This window comes from Dunckerocampus dactyliophorus, chromosome 20 (assembly GCF_027744805.1).
Source record: "Dunckerocampus dactyliophorus isolate RoL2022-P2 chromosome 20, RoL_Ddac_1.1, whole genome shotgun sequence".
Lineage (NCBI taxonomy): Eukaryota > Metazoa > Chordata > Actinopteri > Syngnathiformes > Syngnathidae > Dunckerocampus > Dunckerocampus dactyliophorus.
Window position 1 is genome coordinate 12,241,586 of NC_072838.1, and position 20,847 is coordinate 12,262,432.

The 20,847-nt window shown below is 42.7% G+C and overlaps 3 protein-coding genes across 3 annotated transcripts; all 3 read right to left on the minus strand.

Moving 5' to 3' along the window:
• Nucleotides 1-2,456: 2,456 nt before the first annotated feature.
• Nucleotides 2,457-5,042, minus strand: LOC129172808 (homeobox protein Hox-A10-like). Its single transcript, XM_054762879.1, has 2 exons — nt 4,175-5,042; nt 2,457-2,898 (listed from the first exon to the last, which is right to left on the minus strand). The coding sequence occupies exons 1-2, from the start codon at nt 5,040-5,042 to the stop codon at nt 2,624-2,626; spliced, it is 1,143 nt and encodes a 380-aa protein (XP_054618854.1). The 3' UTR covers nt 2,457-2,623.
• A 3,839-nt stretch (nt 5,043-8,881) lies between these two features.
• On the minus strand, nt 8,882-11,288 carry LOC129172813 (homeobox protein Hox-A11a-like). Its single transcript, XM_054762883.1, has 2 exons — nt 10,512-11,288; nt 8,882-9,976 (listed from the first exon to the last, which is right to left on the minus strand). The coding sequence occupies exons 1-2, from the start codon at nt 11,170-11,172 to the stop codon at nt 9,744-9,746; spliced, it is 894 nt and encodes a 297-aa protein (XP_054618858.1). The 5' UTR covers nt 11,173-11,288; the 3' UTR covers nt 8,882-9,743.
• An 8,100-nt stretch (nt 11,289-19,388) lies between these two features.
• On the minus strand, nt 19,389-20,847 carry hoxa13a (homeobox A13a). The gene is made up of 2 exons (XM_054762882.1): nt 20,181-20,847; nt 19,389-19,895 (listed from the first exon to the last, which is right to left on the minus strand). Exons 1-2 carry the CDS (start codon nt 20,845-20,847, stop codon nt 19,648-19,650), a joined length of 915 nt encoding a protein of 304 aa, XP_054618857.1. The 3' UTR covers nt 19,389-19,647.

Sequence of the window (20,847 nt, forward strand, 5' to 3'; positions counted from 1 at the left end):
TCAACGTTTTCTTCAGAGAGGCCACATTTTTACATGCAAGACCATAATAATTGTTTAATAAAATGAAAAGTATTTAGCATTTTATGAATGAAATGGTTTACAAATTAGCACATTTGCATACACGTTACAAAATAGCTAACAAAGTCAGAATTACAATTAAATGAAAAATGCAAAAGTAAAGATAAATGTAGTACATTTTAACAAGGGGCTGAACATTTTTTAAATGTTTTTGCAAGCAACACCACGACGACGGACTCTGCTTCTCTAACCTTGTTTATTGTTTGCAACGTTATCGCTTGCAAGGGCCTGTGTATAGTTCACCATCATCGCCACCATTAACAAATAAGCCTGCTGGCATTTAGTTAGTGTCTCAGTGAAACCTTACACTTACATGTGGCTAAAATATGCAAGTGGTGGCTGTGGTTCCCCTCTTTTAGAATCAAATTACGCACAAGGAACAACACACTTGGAATGGTCGCAGCGTTGCAGAGTGCGATTGAATTGAATTGACTAGAACGACAGTTTTGTGTGAATAAACACACCTAAATTCATGTTTGCACCGGCTAGTATTTTAGTAAAGCTCTAACATGCACAGGGACGCTCATAAGTGTGACACACGCATGTGTATTTTTGCACAACTGGTTCTTAAACATGGAGCTGCGCACAAAGGCTAGATATTATAGATTAAAGATGGCATGATGATACATGGACACAAGGTGTACATAGTTGTAGCATTAGTGTACATCGTTTGGTAAACATACATCAAACGTGGCCGGGGAGGGAGGGGGCACAGGAAGGAGTCTCAGAATAGACCCTCAGCAAACTCCTCAGATGTAGAAAACACGCCACTATTGCAATAGCTCTCAGGCTGTAAACCTAAATCAGGCTGTTTTTTTCACCTACTTTACCACAGGGGCTATTCACTGCGTTTGCCCGCAGATAACAGCCTGTCTGGCGGATCTAAATATCGCCATAAAGCCCTTCCCCTCCTTTTGTCTGAGGCACTATTGCGCAGCGGAAGCATCCGGTCTCACTGCCCACGGAGGTCGCTGTTGGCCCATTCACCTTCCCCTTCCCCTCCACTGCAGTGGTCGTAACCGAGGCCTTGTCTGGCGTGTCTGCGTCACTCTAGTTATGGCAATAACGCATTTTTTTTTTACATTAAATGTATTCATACAGATGCAGTCTGCAGCAGAGCAACATAGTAGGCTCGTGGTATGGTCCAAAATGGAAAAACAAAATGCACACAGCAGCAGCCAAGCTTCGTCTCTCTAATCAGACCCCCACGTCACTGCATATTTCCCTGTGGGTTTTTTTTTAATCCCTGCTTTTGCTCTCCATTCGTCATCGATGTGCATAACTGGGGGCAATTAAGACAGTTTCATGTTGCAGAGTTAGAAAAGCACCCCAACAACATGAAACTACCTAAACCACTCGACAGTCCATCTGGGGGCAAGTCAACAACAAGTCATATTTAATAATAATAATAATATGCAAGCCGGTCCAGTCACACATAATCAATGAAGACGTGGGCTACTGTATTTATTTACACTGCTGCAGACACAGCAAGGTACACAAGAGACAAATCCGCAAGAATGAAATGCACTTACCCATGCATCGTCCTTGTAATAATTCCCAATGTAAAAGATTATTTTTATCCACAGTGATGGGATTAGAAGCCGGGAGAAGAGGGCCTCCTCTCCGTGTGAAAGACTCTCCCACGACTGAAGCAGCTCTTAGAGGAGAGGGAGAAAGCTCATATAGCAGCCAGTCATAAAACTCTACAATAGCCGCCTGCATGCAGCTAGACGCCTTATAGCCTCATTTCTTCATTATTTCCGATGGCAATTACCCAGGACATCGCACGGATGCTCGTCTTAAAATAAAACAATCCACTGTGGTAGTCATTGTGTTTTTTTCTTTTTTTTCCCCCCTAAGTTTGATTCCAAACCTGCCATTATAAAACACACACACACACACACACACACACACGAACAACAGAGAGCAAAAACACAAGCAGCTACTCCATAATGCGACAGAGCGATAATTTATTCAGCATGACACAAAACACAATGTTGGTATGTACACAAAAATATATACAAGTCCAAACACATGATATGTTTTTTTCGTGGAAGACTGTTGCTCTAATTTATACACACGAAGAGGCCTGCCGACTATACACCGAAAATGGTCACTGGTGGCTTATTATTGTTATCATTATTATTGTTAATATTCTCGTGGTGAGCCCATGCAAATTGGAGTCAAAAATTCGTACAGTGTTGACTAAAAAAATAAAATGAAATGTGTGGACAAGTCTTCTATTATTTGATTTGATTTTTTTTTTGCATGAATTTACTCCACTGACTACATTTAGTCAATAATACGACAGAAGAGACACAATGTTTCCATTTGAAGTCACGTATATAGGGTGTCTGGAAATAAAGCCCACGTGTGAAGTGTGTGTGTGTGTGTGTGTGTGTGTGTGTGTGTGTGTGTGTATGTATGTATGGGTGTTGGGGCGTGGTGGTGGTAGTAATGGAGGTGTGGAAGGGAGGGGTGGAGGGTGTCATTCATTAGACGAATATTCTTTCCTTTTTAAATGTGTTTTTTGTCACCTCGTTCATCACGAAAATCCGTAGTTGGAGGTGAGCTCCCGGATCCTGTTTTCCCGCGTCATTTTCTTCAGTTTCATCCTGCGGTTCTGGAACCAGATTTTGACCTGTCTGTCAGTCAGGTGCACGCTTTTACTGATCTCTAGGCGGCGCTCTCGAGTCAGGTACATGTTGAACAGGAACTCCTTCTCCAGCTCCAGAGTCTGGTGCTTGGTGTAGGGACAACGCTTCTTCCGGCCACTCTTTGCAGTCAGCCAATTGGCCGCGTTGTCACTTTTGTTGTCTCCTACAGAGGGAAGGACACACATGCGTTATAGACTGCACTGTCTTGAATGTTTGCAACAGCCAGACACTTTTTATGTGTATTTTTCTATCTTTATACCGGTCAACGTGTATCTTTACGTCAGCCAATGTGTGCATCTATTTTTCCATCTTTGCGTCAGTGAATGTTTGTATACATTTCTGTACATACGTAAGTGAGAGTGTGTATTTCTATATTTGGAACAGTGGGTATTTGTGGCAGTGCGTGCAGCCTTTTGTATGTCAACAGTGTGGTGTATTTATTAGTAATGGTGAGAGTGTGTCTGTGAGTTGTGTGTGTGTATTTTTTGTATCTTTTGCATTTGTATCGTGTGTTATATTTTGCATCCGTTTGTGTATTTGTGTATGTCTGTGTGTTTCCGATGGTTGTGGCAGGCAAACAGTTGTGTATATGCATTTTTGTTTGCATCTGTATCAGTCAGTGTGTGTATACTGTATGTATTTTATATCTTTTAGCATCTTTTTATATGTATTTTGTAGTGTGTAGCCTATTGGTCTTTTGCATCTTTTTATGTCAGTGAAAGTGTGTGTATTTGTTGTATCTTTTAGCGAGTGAGTCTATGTATTTTTGTGTCTTTTGTATTTTGAGTGTATATGTCTTGTGTTTCTGTGACGTCTCTTTGTATCAGGCAGTGGGTGAGTTGCATGTATTTTTGTAAGTGATGGACTGCAGCATTTGCATTTTGGTGTGGGTGTCAGAATGTGTGGGTTTGTATTTTTGGGTCAGCGTGTGTGTCCAATGGTACTTTTGCGTTGTCATGTCACGTGTGTGTGTATGAATGTTCCCAGCCAGTGAGTGTGTGTTAATGAGTGTGTGTGCACTGCGTCAATGCGTGTGTGTGTGCGTGTGTGTGTGTGGCAATCTATTGATATGTATTTGTATCTTTGTGTCAATTGCAATATTAAAAAACAGTTAAAATGGAAGTATGGAAACAAGAATTAAAACACAACAAGATATAGGAGTAAAATAAAACATTTTACGCATTAAATATTTTAACATCTCTTCTAAATGCATAGGTTTCTATAAACCTATTGCTGATCATCAAATAACCATAGCAATGTTCCTCACCGGCCACAATAATGAGGGCATATTTCTTTACGTTCATATGAATATTAACAGCATTACAACGATTAGATAATGACAGTTGTGTTAGTGAGATTCACAGTTCTGCTAATTAACAGGTGCTACATGCAAACACAGCATGCAGTGCAAGAAAATACCCACAATGAACTGCGATTACCTTTGCTGTCCTTCTCTGGCCTCTCCTTGTCCTGCTCGTCTGTTTCCTCAGCTGAGGATCCTTCTGCATCCGTGGACTCGCGTGGATCTTCGCTCGCCGGTGCAGCGTGGGGCTGCCGGTCTGCTGCAGACACCGGGTCCTCAGTGGTGTCCCTCCTCCCTTCCGCGCTTGGAGCTTGAGTCGAGGTCGGTGGCGAGTGAAAGCGGGCAGGGGCGCTGGAGTGTGGGCCCAAATGAGAGTAGGAAGGGTTCGGCTGTGGGCCGTCGGCGTTGTAAAGTTTATGAGGGTGAGCGTGGGTCTGAGACAAGCGGAAATAGCCCGGCACAGGCACTGAGCCTCCTCCTCCTCCACCACCGCCGCCACCTCCGCTATCGCTCACTGTGCAAGAACCGGCTGAACTTAGCCTCGAATAAGTCAGGTCTTCGGGACCAGAAGTTTTGGGGCACTTGGGCTGCTCATAGAGGCAATAGGTGCTCTCCTCCTTAATGTTCTGCGGAAAAGAGCAGGGCGTGACCTGAGGACCCACGGAGCGTTCTTGCTCAACTCGACATGACCTCTGGGCGTCCATCCACATCTCCATACTGGACAGGTATGCCCCAGGACCGCTGACCAAATTTTGAGGGCCCACTTCAGTCCGCTTGGCCATACCTGGGAAGTATCCATAGTTGTGTAGTCCGTAAGGCACTTCAGTAGCGGTGCTGTGAGGCACACACACGGCGGCGCTGCCAGCGTAATGACCTCCACAGTTCTCAGCCCGCCCGCTGATCAGTGAATCCACCAAGAAGGCATTTCCTGATGGACTGTCCGAACATGACATTATTGTAGAGTATTTTGGCGAAGGGAGAAGATAGCCCCCTCTGTCTGACATTTCTTGTGCAAAACATGCTGGATATGATTAGGAGCACCCCTCATTCGAGCGTGTGCGCAGAACGACCAATAGGAAGGCTGCAAAGCGCAAAGTCCCGCCCACTCGCAGCCCTACGTAGCACATCTATCATGGAGCTGAGGACGAAGAGAGCACAGCCAACACTGTATGCCTTCATCTTGCCTTAATGCACCACCATTACAGCCTGAATAGAATCGACGTCCACCATGATACACTATGAAAGTTTTAGGACACACTAAAATAGGAATGTATGAAGCATGCAAGCATCTGAAATCTCATAAACCTCTGTATGCATGTGCAATAAATATGAATACATCATAAAGACCTATACAGTAGATGCAAGTCAATATTTACGGATTTACAGAATGGTAAATCTAGCACAAACCTGTATGGGCAGCTAAAAAAGCCACCAAACAAAGGCATAAAATGCAAAGCCATGGGACGACTTGGAGGTAATAAAACGTTTTCTAGAACAATTTGCCCATGGCGAATGTCTTGGTAAAAAGCACTTTTATGCGGGGCATCATCCAGCCTCGAGACAGCTGGAGCTCTTCAGCTCTATGAAAAAAATAAAAAAAAAAGTTGTTTGGACTAAAATGGCCAGAGGAGAAATACAGATATCAAACAATACATTTTTTGTCTATTATCCTTAGAGGGTGTCCTTGAATGGCACAGCCTTACAGTACATATATTTCCTTTGTTTGCACACCTCTGATTTATTAGAAATTGTGTAAAATCCATAAAGGCGCCTTAAGTGTGATAGCAAGTTCGCCACAGGTATAAACAAATAAAAGAGCTATTAGACTGGTTTTAATCATACATTATCACAAATCCAACGTTACATGTAAGAAGTATTCTAGTAAATTGCGAGGTTGACGTTGGACGTGGAGCACATCGCAAATAGCACATTTTGATGAGCATATTTGATCCCTTTAGTATTTATGTAAGAATACAATATGTGATAGTTAAAGATGAAACTCACGAAAATAATTCTGAGCCGTGAGGGGTTTGGAAAATATTTTTGAAAAAAATGACGGTGTCATTTTAGTAAAGCGTGTTGTTTTGGACTTTAAAAAAAAAAAGGTTTTACGTATTTCGTCAGTAGTACAACAGAAATGTAGAATAAATTGGTGTTCATATCTATATACAAATAGTTGCAAGTGTTTGCACGTACACCTCCACTTGTTGGTCCAATTTAAGGCCACAAGGGCCTACAATAAAAATAAAACTTTCCTTCCACCCCCTCGAAGGGTCCTTGACCATGCATGTAGCCTCTGTTATTGCTCAAGATAATCTGGGCCATCTTTGCCAGCAGCCTCCGAATTCGGGTACACAAAAAGAGGGGAAATCGTGGAAATCAACACATATATGAAATTAGATCTTTGTTATTTTAAATTGCGCGTTTGTGTAGCCACGTTATTTCATTTTCACAAACAATTGCAGCAATTTGTCATGCAAAAAAACAGTGCACGACGCATACATTTTGCATTCTATGCTGCCGACTTTGACACAAAATTGCACAGTATATGCGCCACGCTAAATAAATGCACCCCAAGGCTGGCCTAAATAAAGACTAGGAGTAAATCCAAAGCATGTATATTCTCCTCCTGTGTCCTGCCAACTTCTTGGACATATGAGCCAACGGGGAAACTAAATACATCAATTAATTATGTGCGCCCTGTATTTTACTATTTGGGCCTGTTGTGCCATTTAGTGGGGAAGAGGATGTGGGGTGCTATCGATATCTTTCTGCTGCAGTTATTAATTGTGGCTATTAAATCTTCATTTTCACAGCTGCCTGGCCATTTTAGCCTCCCAACAGTTTACTCTGACCACTGACTTTGATCAGCTCCCTATAATGGTGGCCGAAGAGGCACTCAGGGTCGGATCATGTTCGTCCAGAGTGCAGCTATGAACAATAATGCGGCGTTTTATTACATCCAGCGGAAGCCTTTATTTTTCACAGGAGACAAAAAACAGGGGGAAGGAGAGCTAGTCCACACGCACTGACGTCCACAGACACCGAATGGCCTCAAGGGCAAGGAGAGCGGAAGGAAAAAGGAGAGGCAATCGGTGTTCTATCAGAAGCAACAATCGACTTGACTAATAAGACTTTTTACACACTTGGCACGTTTGCTGAGTGTTTTTGGAAGGGCGTCAAACGTTGCTGTGTGCATGGGAAAGGGAGGAAGATGAATGAACCCTCGAGCAAGTCGCTGTGATTTAAAGTTTTTGGATGCATTCGTTTGGGGGACAAGCCGCACAACAACCAACAGGAAGAAGACTGCAGCTTTGCAACAACGAGCAGTACTTTGACTTGGACCGTTTTGAAAGCTCCAGCTCAGCAAAATGAACAGCACATGCAGCATGGCGCACATGTGTTGCCTTTTAGGGCCCCTGGGAAGAATGGCTTCCGCACGGCGCTGAGAGCTCCACAAACCTTCTATTTTAAATATGACACACACTTTTTTTCTTCAGGCGGATGCGACAATTCATAAGTCAAGCTGGTCTTTTTTTTTTTTACCTGAGCAAGTTAGAGGTGAAAGATCCACGGCCGTGACATTGGTTCCAATAGCGCCGCCCGGTGGTAAAACAGAGTCCAGTCCACAATCCAAGCATTGGCAGGCACACTGATTGGAGGTGGATAACCCACGCCAGGGAATCCTTTCCAAAAATGAAGTGCACACAAGCAAGAAGAAGAAGAGGTTTCTCCCCTTTCCTTCCTCTTGCTGTCGTGGCTCTCGCCTCCTTGGTAACACAGTTAATAACCTTGGGTCTCAGACGGTTTATTGCACTGCACTCCAATTGTACAAATGCTCCAGACCCTCAGACAGCTTTTATGGCAGCGTTGCCTCGGCAACGGGGAGGATGTCCCGCAATTAGGGCCAGAATTCCAGCGCGCAGTAAGAGATGCGCGCAAGGCAAGGCCGGACTACAGCAGGGAGAGGGACAACCATAAACTTCAGCCTCTCTCTCGCCAGCGTTTATGACCCTTTTGACTGTCATATATGAACGCCAATGCGCTGCGGCTAGCTGCCATAAACACAGCGATAACAACAGCAAATATGGCGACCATTTCCAAACATGAGAGCTGTTGGAACAAGGCTTTCCAAAGCCAGGCTGGGACATGACAGCAGGGACACTCAAGCACAGAATCTTTCTTTAAAAAATGTAAAAATAATAATAATAATAATAAAATCTGTGCATGCGTGTTTTCCCAAACATAATATCATGGACACAACTGATAAGATAAACTAACATCTGAATATAAACGTCTCAATATATACAGTAAATATGTAAATAATGTAGAAAAGGCGTATGAAAGCAGATGCATTTATAAAGATACTATTTTAAAAAGGTCAAGTCTATACTTCAGTAGTGAAGAATAAAGTACAGTATGTCCCGATATACTGTATACAAGTGCATATCAATACCTAATATTGTCGTGCAAAAGTTATTAAATTTCAGGAGTCCAATTGAGACTACGAGACCAATAATGTAAGGCTCGGGGGGTCCTGCAGATGATTAGAGGGTGAACCAGTATTTTACAATATTGAATTTTTTACAATTTATGGAATACTGAATGTATTTTTATTTTTTTTGCAGGTGGAAGCTGCAATAGTCCAAATTATTAAGAAAAACATTGCTTAAATATTTCACTCTGTGTACAGCCATACATATTATATATGGGGTGCATGTAAAATGCCTCCAGTGTATAATTAGTCCCAAAAAACTAAGACAAACGCATGCAACCAGCACACACTCTTCAATGATATTTTCATTAGTTTTATTTGGAAATATAGTATAATACACAAGTGTTGGAGTATAACAAGCAGGAGATTCAATGCGTTGACCCTGACCAGCTTTTCGTCCTAAATGTTATTTTAAAAAATATATTAATATTCAGATGGTGTGTGTGACTGAAAGAACCAAACGATTCCGAGTCAAGGAACTAAACAACAAAAACCGGATGTTTATACCTGTGTTTTGGGCGTGTACCTCTCAGTGCAACTCCCCGTGAATCCAGTGGACGAGCTTATGTCTGGTTAGGCCTGCAGCATTTGACTAAAAAGTCTACTAAAAATGTCAATCAAATGGTAATTGTGGATTTGGGTATATTAAAAAGATAACTGGGTATAAATACTTCATCCTCAAGAAAAAAGGAACACAATTAACCTGCTTGTTATACAGACTGTGAAATGAAAAGATAGTAAACGAGTGGCTACAAAATAAATAGACACACAATAAAACATTACGTTACATTCTCATTCGTTTGAACACGTTTGGTCGCACCAATGTTTGCACGGATTCACTTATTAACGCCTCCTAATGTGTGATTTTGCAACAACAACAACAACAACAAAAAATCTAATTACATTTATTATAACAAAATACACTGGTTCAGTCAGATTAAAAACTTAAAAAAAAAAGCATGAATCACAATATTGCGCATAGAATGGTTGACTTTTGTCTCACACACGCAATACATCCAAAAAATAAGAGCCTGAAAAGTACAATAAAAGTCCATTGAAGCAAAGTCTTCATTCAAGCTCGCTATATTGGCCATTTAGGTGTCTGAGAACTTGAAATTAACCACTGTTGTCTTTAGTGCTCCTGTCGCGGCCATTGTGGTGGTGCAACAACCATCACAGCCTGAGTCCGTCATCAAAGACCTGTCTGGGACTAAAGCAGAGGGTTGGATGTGTAATATTGCAATCTGTCTCTGTTGAGCTTCTTCTCCTTCATGCGACGGTTCTGGAACCAGATCTTCACTTGGCGGTCGGTGAGGTTGAGCATCCGAGACAACTGCAGGCGTTTCTCCTTGTTAATGTAGACGCTGAAAAAGAATTCTCTCTCAAGTTCTCTGATTTGGTATTTGGAATACGGACACCTTTTCTTGCGGGTCCTCTGTCCATCTGGAAGGTTAGAATTGAGGGACATAATTAGCTACAAAAACAACTAATTACAACTAAATGTTATATCGTATTCTTATGTTTTTTTTGCCTATAACAACATTGCCAATTGGCTTTGACGTTTTCCAGCAGGGGATGAAGCAGCAGGCTAAATATAGTTAACTGACTATAAGGAAAAAAGGTGCTGCATTTAACTATGGTATAGCCCAACACAAAAAACTAGTATGACCTGACTGTCAGAGCAATGTGACACCACCCCCTCCTAACAATGCAAGAGACAAATAGCTGCATTATACAGCTCATGCCGTATTGAAATACATTTTAGAATTAGAAGAAAAATAACTTCCACGCCCAAATTCAATAGCAGGCCTGAGATGGTGCAGTTTATAAGAAAGTTGCGAAAGGAGGGGGGGTCCAAGGGCCCTCTATAAACATTATATGCTTATAAAACAGCATATAAAATGTTTAACAGCAGCGCTGAAGATTACAAAGTTTCTCTTATAAGCAAGGTGGCGACTTTAATGCATGCAATACTTACTGCTGCTGCCACTGCTGCTGGATTTCTCCTCATTGTTGCCGGAAGACAGCTCCGGGCTGCTCGTCTCCTCCCGAGGATCCTTGGCTTCAGAGTCCCGGCACGACGCCGCGTCCTCCGCAGCCGAGCCGGGCTGCTTGCTCTGCGTTTTGTCCCCCGTGTAGCCGTGAGCAACGGGGCTCTCTGACTGGGTGCCGTACGCCGTCTCGTAAAATTGGTCAAACGCTTGCGGCAGGACGCCATTTCTGCCCACGTTGCCGTAGAAATTGGAGGAACCGGCGGTGGAGTGGTGGTGGTGGTGGTGGTGGTGGTACGCGGCGGAAGCTGGGCTGCCTTTGCCGAACATGTCGCCCACGACGGCGGTCTGCGCCGACAGACAGTCCCGGTGCACCATGTCCTCCGCGCCGGGGTAGCACTGCGCCAAATTGCCCCGGTGCGGCCATTTACTTGACGCGTCTATTGCTGCATACTCCCTAAACGTCACCTCTCTGACAGGCTGGACCTGCGGAAGGTTCGACGAGTACGAGTACGTCATGGGCCGGGTGGACGGGCTCTGGGATAAAAAAGAAGGCAGCGCGGAGAAGTCAGTCCCCGCCGACACGTAGTAGGTGCAGCTGGGTAGATACATGTTCGATCCGACCGGAACCCTCTCGTCAAAATCCATCACGGCAGTCGTCCCTCTTCTATGCCTCGACGCTCGGCTCCGATTCGTCTATACCCGCCCTGAACATGGCTCTGCAGCGCCGTGCCTCTTGCCTCTTTGAAGCAAGTCCGCCAGGCAGAAATTTGGAGACGTAAGCTGACGTGGAGAGCCATCTCCATCCACTCCACGAAGGCGGGGGTCACGTGACCACGCGGCAGAAATTGACAGATTTTCAACGAGTGTGTGTGTGTGTGTGTGTGCGCGCGTGTGCGTGCAGGCGTCTGTGTGTGTGTTTGTGTGTGTTAAGCTTGACATTGGTAGTTTATAGCTATGCTAGACTCGGAATGAATTCCTTGAAATTGCAACCGCCATCACTCTATCATGATTTTGGAGCGATCACACCAATTTCTCTTTAATGATATGCGAATTTATGTCACAGTTGCTTCTATGCCACCTGTACAAAACGTGTATTTTAATACATTTGACTCCTTCTCGGTGCACTTTTGCATGCTTTAAATGGTACAGACTGGAGCCTTTGCAACATAACCTGAATTGGAGGAAGGAGACGGTCAAGCTTATCTCCAAAGCCTGCTTTTAGAAATGTCTTAGTCATCAGCGTTTGGTGCGTTTACAACAGCAGCATTTGGCTCAGTGCGCATTTGGTTATCAGGGTCATGTTCAAAGTAGCGGCTAATGTTTCAACTGAAGGTGAAAATAAATATGGGAGAAAAAGAGTCCACTTAAATACAGTGTGTTATATTGCGTCTGTATCGTTTAATGGTTGTAGTCCAGAGGAATGCATTTGCTACAAGGGAAGCGAAGCAGCGTATTTTCTAAATGTAATTGAATTCCAAATGTGTCGTCTTTGAAATCTTAGTGTGTTTGACTTCATCGTAACACGGAGGAATAAACCGCTCCATTTCTCGCAGCATGCTTGCTCGCTGTTTCCTTCCACTTTTACGCACGGCTATGTCTTTGAGTTTTTGCTGGAAATATTTATTAAAATATGCCTTCTCCAGAATATGAAAACAGCTTCCAGATGTTTTTATCTACATTTTTTTTACTACTTTTCCTTCCAAGTCTATGATAAGAAAAAGGGTTGCATTCTCACTATTGGGCTTTTTAAAAGAGGATTTTGTTTTATGGGATGATTTTTGAGGTGATTGGCTGTGCACGTCGTCTGTAATTTAATGCAGAACTTTTATGGTGCGTTTGTATACAATTTCTGCTTTTATTTGGCGGGTATGTGACAGAGCATACACGCTGGGCGGCTGCTCCGAGGCCACCGTGGAGCTTGTTGTGGAGAGGCTGCAACTTGACTCTAATATGCTGTGAATGAGAGACTTGAGCTTGGATTAAGACCGCCGTGGCTGGCCGGGCCCCACAGACTGTGCCAACATTTGGGCTCCTGATGGCATATGTGAAACATAAGCTTAAAATATCACATGTACTTTTGCAAACGATGCTTTCGCGTGTGTTTCGACATGAGCGCGCCTTGTGGCCTTATGGCTTTTATTTTATTTGGATAAATTGCAAGAGGGGGGGAGAAACAAACAAAACAAATCTTTGGGACCAACACGCTCCGCCTCTCAGTCAGTCCAGACTAATTCTACGAGGTGTGCAGAGGCTTTTAAGCTCTAATTGAGCACAGGATGCACAGGAAAAGCAAAGGCAAGCTCTGCACAGACCTGCGTTTTTATAGCTGCTTTACTATTCTGCTGAGTTTCCCCCCTACAGCCAGACAGACACCACAAAACTGGCCAAGCATGATAGGAAGTCGCCACCTACACGGATTCAAAGTCAGCAGCTTGAGGAACACAACAACGGTAAGATACACTTGCAACAATCACCGAGACTTCACTTGGACGGCTTGATTTGACGGTGAAATAACACAACACAGACAAACAGCGTGGTTAAATTGCTTTAACCTTGAAAGGAAGTGTCTCCGAGCATCATTCTTGTGAGATGTTTTTGGCAAGCAAAGTGCAGTCTGGCACTGGGAGAGCCCCTCAAAGCCAAAGCTTTGTCTGAACGGTCGACTTCAAGTTCGGGGGAGGGAAAAGAGGCACAAAGAGCAAAAGGGCCCACTGTGCCCCGGATGAAGTTCCTTTAATTGCTTTTACGCACGCTTTGGGTCACAAGATCGCACTATAAAGTCAATCTATAACTTCAAACTGTGAAGAGAAATGTGAATTATACTAATATTGGAGATACATCCCTAGTTTAAAGTTTTGGGTTTAAGTCAGATCTGATCTTCAAACGGCATGCGTTCCTATTTTCATGGTGGCAAAACGGACAACTTTTAACTTTATTATTAAAGTTAAAGTCATTAAAGTAAAGTGACATTAAAATTTATCCTAATTTAAATGATAAAATGTAAGCAAACGAAATATTCCAGTGTCAACACGTAGAATGGTTAGAATGAATTATCAATGTAGATCAATGGGAGAGTGCGTATAAATAAACTCTTCTCCCTACTTCTTTCCGGACATGTAGAATTGTGCAAATGTAACCACGTGCTGTTCCTTCATGTCACTTATTAAGCATTTCTGAAACAAAAAAATCATACTATACCAATAAGTCTATCATTTTGGGATGCAGCTTCTTTCCCCTTGCCATTTAACGTTTTATTTCAACAGCTGCTTTGCACGTATCATGCCCTAAATGTACAAACGTGTCCGAAATGTATATTCTCTGATCGTGCACATCTGAATGTATATATTGTTGCAGAGTACTCCAGTGGTAACCCAAGTGCCACCCTGGGGCAATTTGCAGCACTCAGCTTGTTTTTTTAATTGGCTCTTGGCACAAAAAATTAAACCAGCGAAAAAGGGAAAAGAGAGTTTGTATAGAGGGAAAGTTTAAATGTTGATACTATTAACTAATAATAGCATAAAGCTTTGTCTTAATTTTTTTCCATAAAATGAAAATATATAAAGTGGCCCCGTCATCCTTTCACATTTCAATATAAAGTTTGCACACCTCTGGTGTTTTCTTTTCTCTGAAGTACTACAGTCACAATCTACAGGCAACAAATCCCTTGTGTTTTTAACGTACTTCATCAACAAAGATTATTCTGCTTCTGATAGAATTAGAATAATGAATGCTATTTTCCTCAGGAGGGAATGTTGTTGACATTTGTGTCACACACACACGTACACTCAACCATCCTAGCAGCGAGAAAAACCCACATTTGAACAGTTAACACGTTTTTTCAGTTCAAACAAACGCTATGTACACATTTAACCATCTGAGCAGCCAGAAAAAAACACACATTTAACAGTCAACATGCTTCTTAACTCCAAACAAGCACTTGATTTGCAGTAAAGGCACCGTGCGTTTTTTTTATCCCCCAGCCAAACAAGTCGACATATAGATGGCCCAATCCGTGTGCCATAAAGGCTTGTTAGACTACGAGTCAACAATTCATTGTGAGGAGGATCTGAGCGTACAGTTTAACGCCACGTCAGGTAGGCCTGTGGGCTGTAAAGCACCCTCAATTGGCGCATTCAGTCGCCTTTGCAAAAAAAGAAGCCTCCTGTCGTTTGAGTCCTTCAATCGGAATAAAAAAGGCCCAAAGCCTTTTAGTGCTGCTTGTTTTTGTGTTCATTTTATGGTGGAAAAAAGGAAGAGCTACACCTGCAAGTCAAAAAGGAAAAACTGTCTAGGTTCACAAATGGGAGACTGGTGCCAACTATGTGTGCATTACGATACATTTGGAATAAAGGTTGAAGGACACCGAGTATGCGTAAAAGTGGCCAGTACGCACGCAACCAAAGTCAATTATGCTCATGTTTTATGTTTTTCTTATGTTGTTTTGCACATAGGCTATACGCACACAGCTTTTTGAAAGTATAATTCTGTTTTTGAACTTGAATGATACACTGTCTGCAATGACGCCAGACTGGGAGTGTTAAAACCATTTGAGTGTAACAGGGTCAAAAGCATTACAGCTCAGAGTTTAGGAGCGGAAAAGACGACGAGGAAAAAGGGTGAATATTAAAAAAAATGTACCTGATTCAAGGAGTAGCTGATAACGTCTTTATCCTCCACAGGTGACAGAAACGCGAGGACCACACAGGAGCCTAACTGGGAAAGTGACCAACTCCACGGTCAACGGGAGTACATCTTGACAAAACCACAGTGGAGCTGACGGATTGCATGCAAGGACACAATGGACCTAGAAGACACAGGGAAATAAAGTAGAGTTTACTGCGACAATAAATGAAACAGCCAGACGTTATTCACACTATATCAGTCAAACTGAATAAAAAAAGGAACACCGCACACTGCGTAGTAGTGGTTCACATTAAGTATAGGATGAATATTGACAAATAAACACAATAAACCTGCAATGTGAATGTGTGAAATGGGAAACACTTGAATGCAATTGTCCACATCCCGTCTCTACTTTAGCCACCATTATTTCTTTATTATTTGCCGCAAATGTTACATCGCGCTTTCCAGTCAACCACAGCGTATTTACACGCCTTATATTGAGTTGCACTCGTATGCTTTTAATACACCTGAAACGGTATTTGGACATATGGTGAACGGTTTCCAATGGAAATGAAAGCTGAAAGAGTGAACTGGACTTATACAGTAACTACAACATGTGCGCAACTACAGAATGACGCTTTAAAAACTGCAGTCACTTCATGGGTTTGCGTCCAAATAATCAAATCATTCAACATTGGAAATAACTACGTTTCAGTTTGCTTAGTGTATTTTTAAGACACCAAAATGTTCTTGGGAAATAAACATGTATGGTGTGCTGCTTTTTATCAAGTAAAGAAAAGGAGTGTGCATATAATTAAGCGTTTCTATCTTTTAAAAAAAGCGTGCAAGGGGAATAATATTGCGCTATAATTTAGATTGGTCGCTCAATCTAAGGCAAAATCAATGGCCAATTATCCTTAACTGTTTTTCTCAATAGTTTTGCCGTTAATTATGACATTTGTCGTAAGAAATTAGGTAAACTATTTGGGGGGGGGGGGGGGGGGGGGGGGGTTCTCGAGACCAAGACGCCGATTTGGACACGGATATTTGACGTAATGTCGCTGTTTCTATTTGACCGCTGTCACGGTTTTGGACTGGAGTTTGTGCGGGGATTTGCTAAATTATGGTTCAACCTTGAGCTGCCGAGTTGGAGCAGATATTAGTGTGTGTGTGTGTGTGTGTGTCCCGGGCCTTGCTTCCATTACTTGCAGACAGCGAAGGTCAATGTAAAGAGCACAATGCTTGGTGGTGTTGGCCTCGTCTGGCTCCAAGAATGTCTGAGTTAGAGGCAGCTGACTGACTTACCGGGATGCTATGAGGTCACTGCACCGATTAAGCCTCACTCCATCCCCTTTAAAACTACCTTAGGAGATTAAAATTAACTAGATATAAAAGGCATCTAATTAAAATGGTGAAAACACATAAAGCTCGAGTCATAGCTTTGAAAGGCGTTCACTTACGGATTTAGTAGAGAAACATATTTTTTTAAAGATGCTTAGCTAACGTTCACCGTCTATTTGCATTTAAGTTAAATGACGCATGGAAGTACTGGTGACTTGTGCGTAAAAGCAAGGTCAAGCCAAGCGCTGCAATTCCCTCTTTGTCCTTAGGGAGGCAGCAGAAGTCCATTTTTGCGTGCAGCTCAAGTCAAATGGTGCGTTCAAGACATCTAAGGTGTTGGAAAGAGCTCACGTGGCCATGAACAGTTAATGTAAAACAAAGGCATTAGAGGCACATACACGTTCATATGCTGGCATTTGCGATTATGCAAATGTAATTGTTTCATTCATTTTACTAAATTATTTCACACAAAGTTGAATATCTTCTCACAAACGGCCATTCAGAGCAGGTGTGATGAATGGTGACATCTAGCATTACCAATAAATACAGATGGATATATTGTATTGTATTTACATTTCCATTGATCATCGCTTTAATGTGTGACGTTAGATTTGGGCATCTCGGTGACTTTCTGACTTCCGAGATGTCTGGAACGCACCACAAGCCTGCAATCCTCAACGGGCTGTCCCATTCAAGAACGCCTCACATGACCAGGCGGTAGGTGGAGCATCGTGCTAGTCGCCATGTTCAATTTCAGATAAGGGGCGGGACTTAATGTTTTGATCCTCAAGTGATCCAATGAGACTGTGCTGTGCTCCTTCGCGACCAATAGGCTTCCTCCCTTTCGTCACGGCAGCTAAGAGCCGAGGCGAAGCTTCCGCAGTGATCTTAGTGCGCATGTCACAATAAAAGAACGCATCAAGAGCGCGCACAGTGTTGCTGACGTAACAACGTGACAGCGCCGTGCACGCCGACGCAACGTCTCGTGGGTCCCTCGTGCCTCAAGTGATTAACACGAGCTGTAGTAGTGCACAATGCAGTGTCACTAATGTGAGAATGTATTATTGATTTAATTATTGTTCTTATTGAACAATATTGACTGAGACATGATACTCCAAAACAAAATTGATTATTTTTTAAGCATTAAAGACAACTACGCTGCAAAGAAACCCTAAAGCAACCAAATTACTGATGACAAAATGATATATGTGCATTCTTGATTGACTGCAGCATTCTCCAACGATACTAATTCCAAATAACGAAGACTGTTGTGTGCACAATTCAGGTCCGCACACGCATTACGCCTACCTCAAAAGTGACAGTTATATCAGCAATGTTGGACTGTCATGGAGTGACACAGTCATTTGGCTGCCAATGAGAATGACTCACTGATGAATGAAGCCAAGGCAAACATGCGTGATGAACAACTGCTCTGCTAATTATACTTAGTCACTTCTGTATCGACCAAATGCATTCCCTTGGATTGTTATCTCTATTTCGTGGCGTCAAACTGGCGCAGGCCTACATCATTTTTTTAAATATCAAACTAAGTGACATACATGTGTCAAATGTGTTCACCTTTTATACATAAACCCCTTGTAATAAACTGGATTTTTCCCCCCACCTTCACATCTGTTTTTTTTAAATTATGATTTAATAAAAACATACAATCCTTGCATAAGCACCATCAACAATAAGAATAATTCGTATTTCAGTGAATAGCTTCATGCGCGGAAAGCAGCTAATTGAAACTGCCCCGCGCAGTACAATGCGCTGCAATGCACTTATATTTTACCGTATGAAATATTCAACAAACATCCCGGACAACCAAACAATTTCTCTGCATATTATTTCCCTTATAGCACACACAGAATACCGTTACCTCGAAGCATAATACGTGTATATACATGTGTGCACATCAGTGCAAAAAATGTTGCTTAAAAATGACAAAAATATCAATTCTTTTGACAATAAATACATTTGTGAATTTAAATAAAGGAAAAAGGAGACTTTCTTTAATGGCCGCAGTCGCTGCATGAATTTCGAATTGTAAACGACTGAAAAACATCAAATTTACTTATTGCAGTCATTATTACTAAAAAGGTACCAATTATATTCCCATACCATAATATACAGTGCATTACAGACTATATTATGATGGCCATATAATCAGATATTACACGTTAGAGTGTATTGTGTAGGCCGCACCATTGACAATCAACGGTTGAGAATGTTGGAATTAGTCACAAAGTGGCCACTAGATGGCAGTGTTTGTCTACATTTCAGCACAAGTCATCGTACTACTCTTCAGTAACCAAGCACAACATATGAACTAAATACACTTATTTTTTTTTAAAGATGGGCTATGTTCTAATATTTATGTTATATCAATACATCATTTCAAGACGAAGCAACAACTCCAATCAGAACACCAAAGACACGTTCACTTTGGAAGTGATGTGACATTCCTGACAAGCATTTAAATTTATGCTGTTTAATCCTAAACTTTCAACCAAAAAAAATCAGGACAAATACAGTTGAGCATATGTATAGTTATATGCATGTATACATGGAAAGAATCGTTTTAAACAATACTGGATAAACTGCAATTTAACCAGAGCCACATTTTATTGGGACGGACACACAACTAGCCTTAAAATCATGCTGGAATTGAGTATATACAAACACATGAAAAGTCACACATTTTCAATGCTTTGCACGACATAAAGAAAGATTATCTGCGCATTATAGAATTGCACCATGGAGATGGATATGAATGACAACACATGCACTACAAGCTATAATGAGTATGAAAAAAGGAAGAAAGCCATAGGGGAGATTAATATTTAACATTCCCAAGGTCCAAATCCGAAATACCGCCGTTTCCTGTGGATCCTTGCATTTATCACTCTCGTTAAAGTTTCAGATAAAAAAAAACAACGTGTAAGCTCGGTGGCGCACACCTTTGTGCACAATCTTGCAGTTAAATGTTTTATATTGCTCCTCGTCAGATAATCTTTGAGGGGGAGATGTTTGGTTCAGCATTTGGTTTTCCTCCAAAAAACTCCAGGAAATAAACAAAATATGGCGGTTCCAACGCAGTCCAGTGTTTGTGTGTGTGTCTGTGTCTGCGTGCCTGTGTTTGTGGAGGGGGAACTAGCTGATGGGTTTCAATTTGTTGACAATTTTCTTCTCCTTGACGCGTCTGTTCTGAAACCATATCGTGACCTGTCTTTCAGACAGGTTGGTCTGGGCTGATATCCTTCTCCTTTTGTCCTTGGTGATAAATTTATTGGCGGCGTATTCCCGCTCCAGTTCCTTCAGTTGCACCTTCGTGTACGGGACGCGCTTCTTCCTCCCACGCCTGTACGAGCTGGAGTCTCCCCCTACGTGGGTCACCGCGTCTGCATCATCGTAGAGAAGGTTAAGTTTGAGGGAGCGCTCATATAAACCACAATCACAGTCAGAGAATGAATTCAAGATTAATCAGATAAAATGGTGTTCATTTAAGCAAAAAAGTGAAACGCATCCCTACGAAAATACCTTAAATTATAATATTTGTATCCTTAAATTTGCATCAATTATTTCAGCTAAACTTATAAGCAGTATAATCTTCATTTTGGTGGTTGACCACACTCCAAGCAGATACAACCACAACATAGAAAAGCTGGTAGAAAGATTTCCTATACCTGGAAGGGAGGACTTCCACATGTTGTGCCCAGACTGGGGCTGGTCCTTGCTGCAGTAAACTTGACTGTTCCATCCGCTGGGGGCCAGGCTCCACGGCTGGTAGCTCTCTACCGGCAGTAAGGGCTCATGTCTGGCCTCGGAAGGCGCACCGATTGTGGGCACTACGGGGACGTCCAGGTAACTGGGTACAGGCTGATACGGACCGGACGGATAGGTGGGGTAAAAAGCGAATTCCTTTGCCCGCGAGGTGAAGTCGTCCCCAGGTGCAGACGTGTCCATATATTTCTCCCCATAAGCAGAGGGGGGTTGCGCCCCGCACGATTTGATACCGCCGTGATGCGCCATTCTGCACGGGTAATAGCCGCTACCGAAATAGCCATAAGGCAACGAGGCGCTGGAGGAATTCTGCGAGGCCGAGCATGGACTGCACTGCTTCACCGGCTCGCCCACTCCTGACGTGGGCACGTCGCTGGAAGGATACGCCGTGCTGGGTGCCAGGGAGGCCGGGTGAGCCATGAGATTCCTGCACTGGCTGGCTGCAAAGTTGCCACCCGCGAAACCCTCCATGTTCTTGCTCACTTCATCGGAACCGCCGCCGTTGTCGTAGAGGAACATCACCGACGGGTCGGGCCAGCAGCGAGGACGGAGCAGCAGTGACGTTGTCAT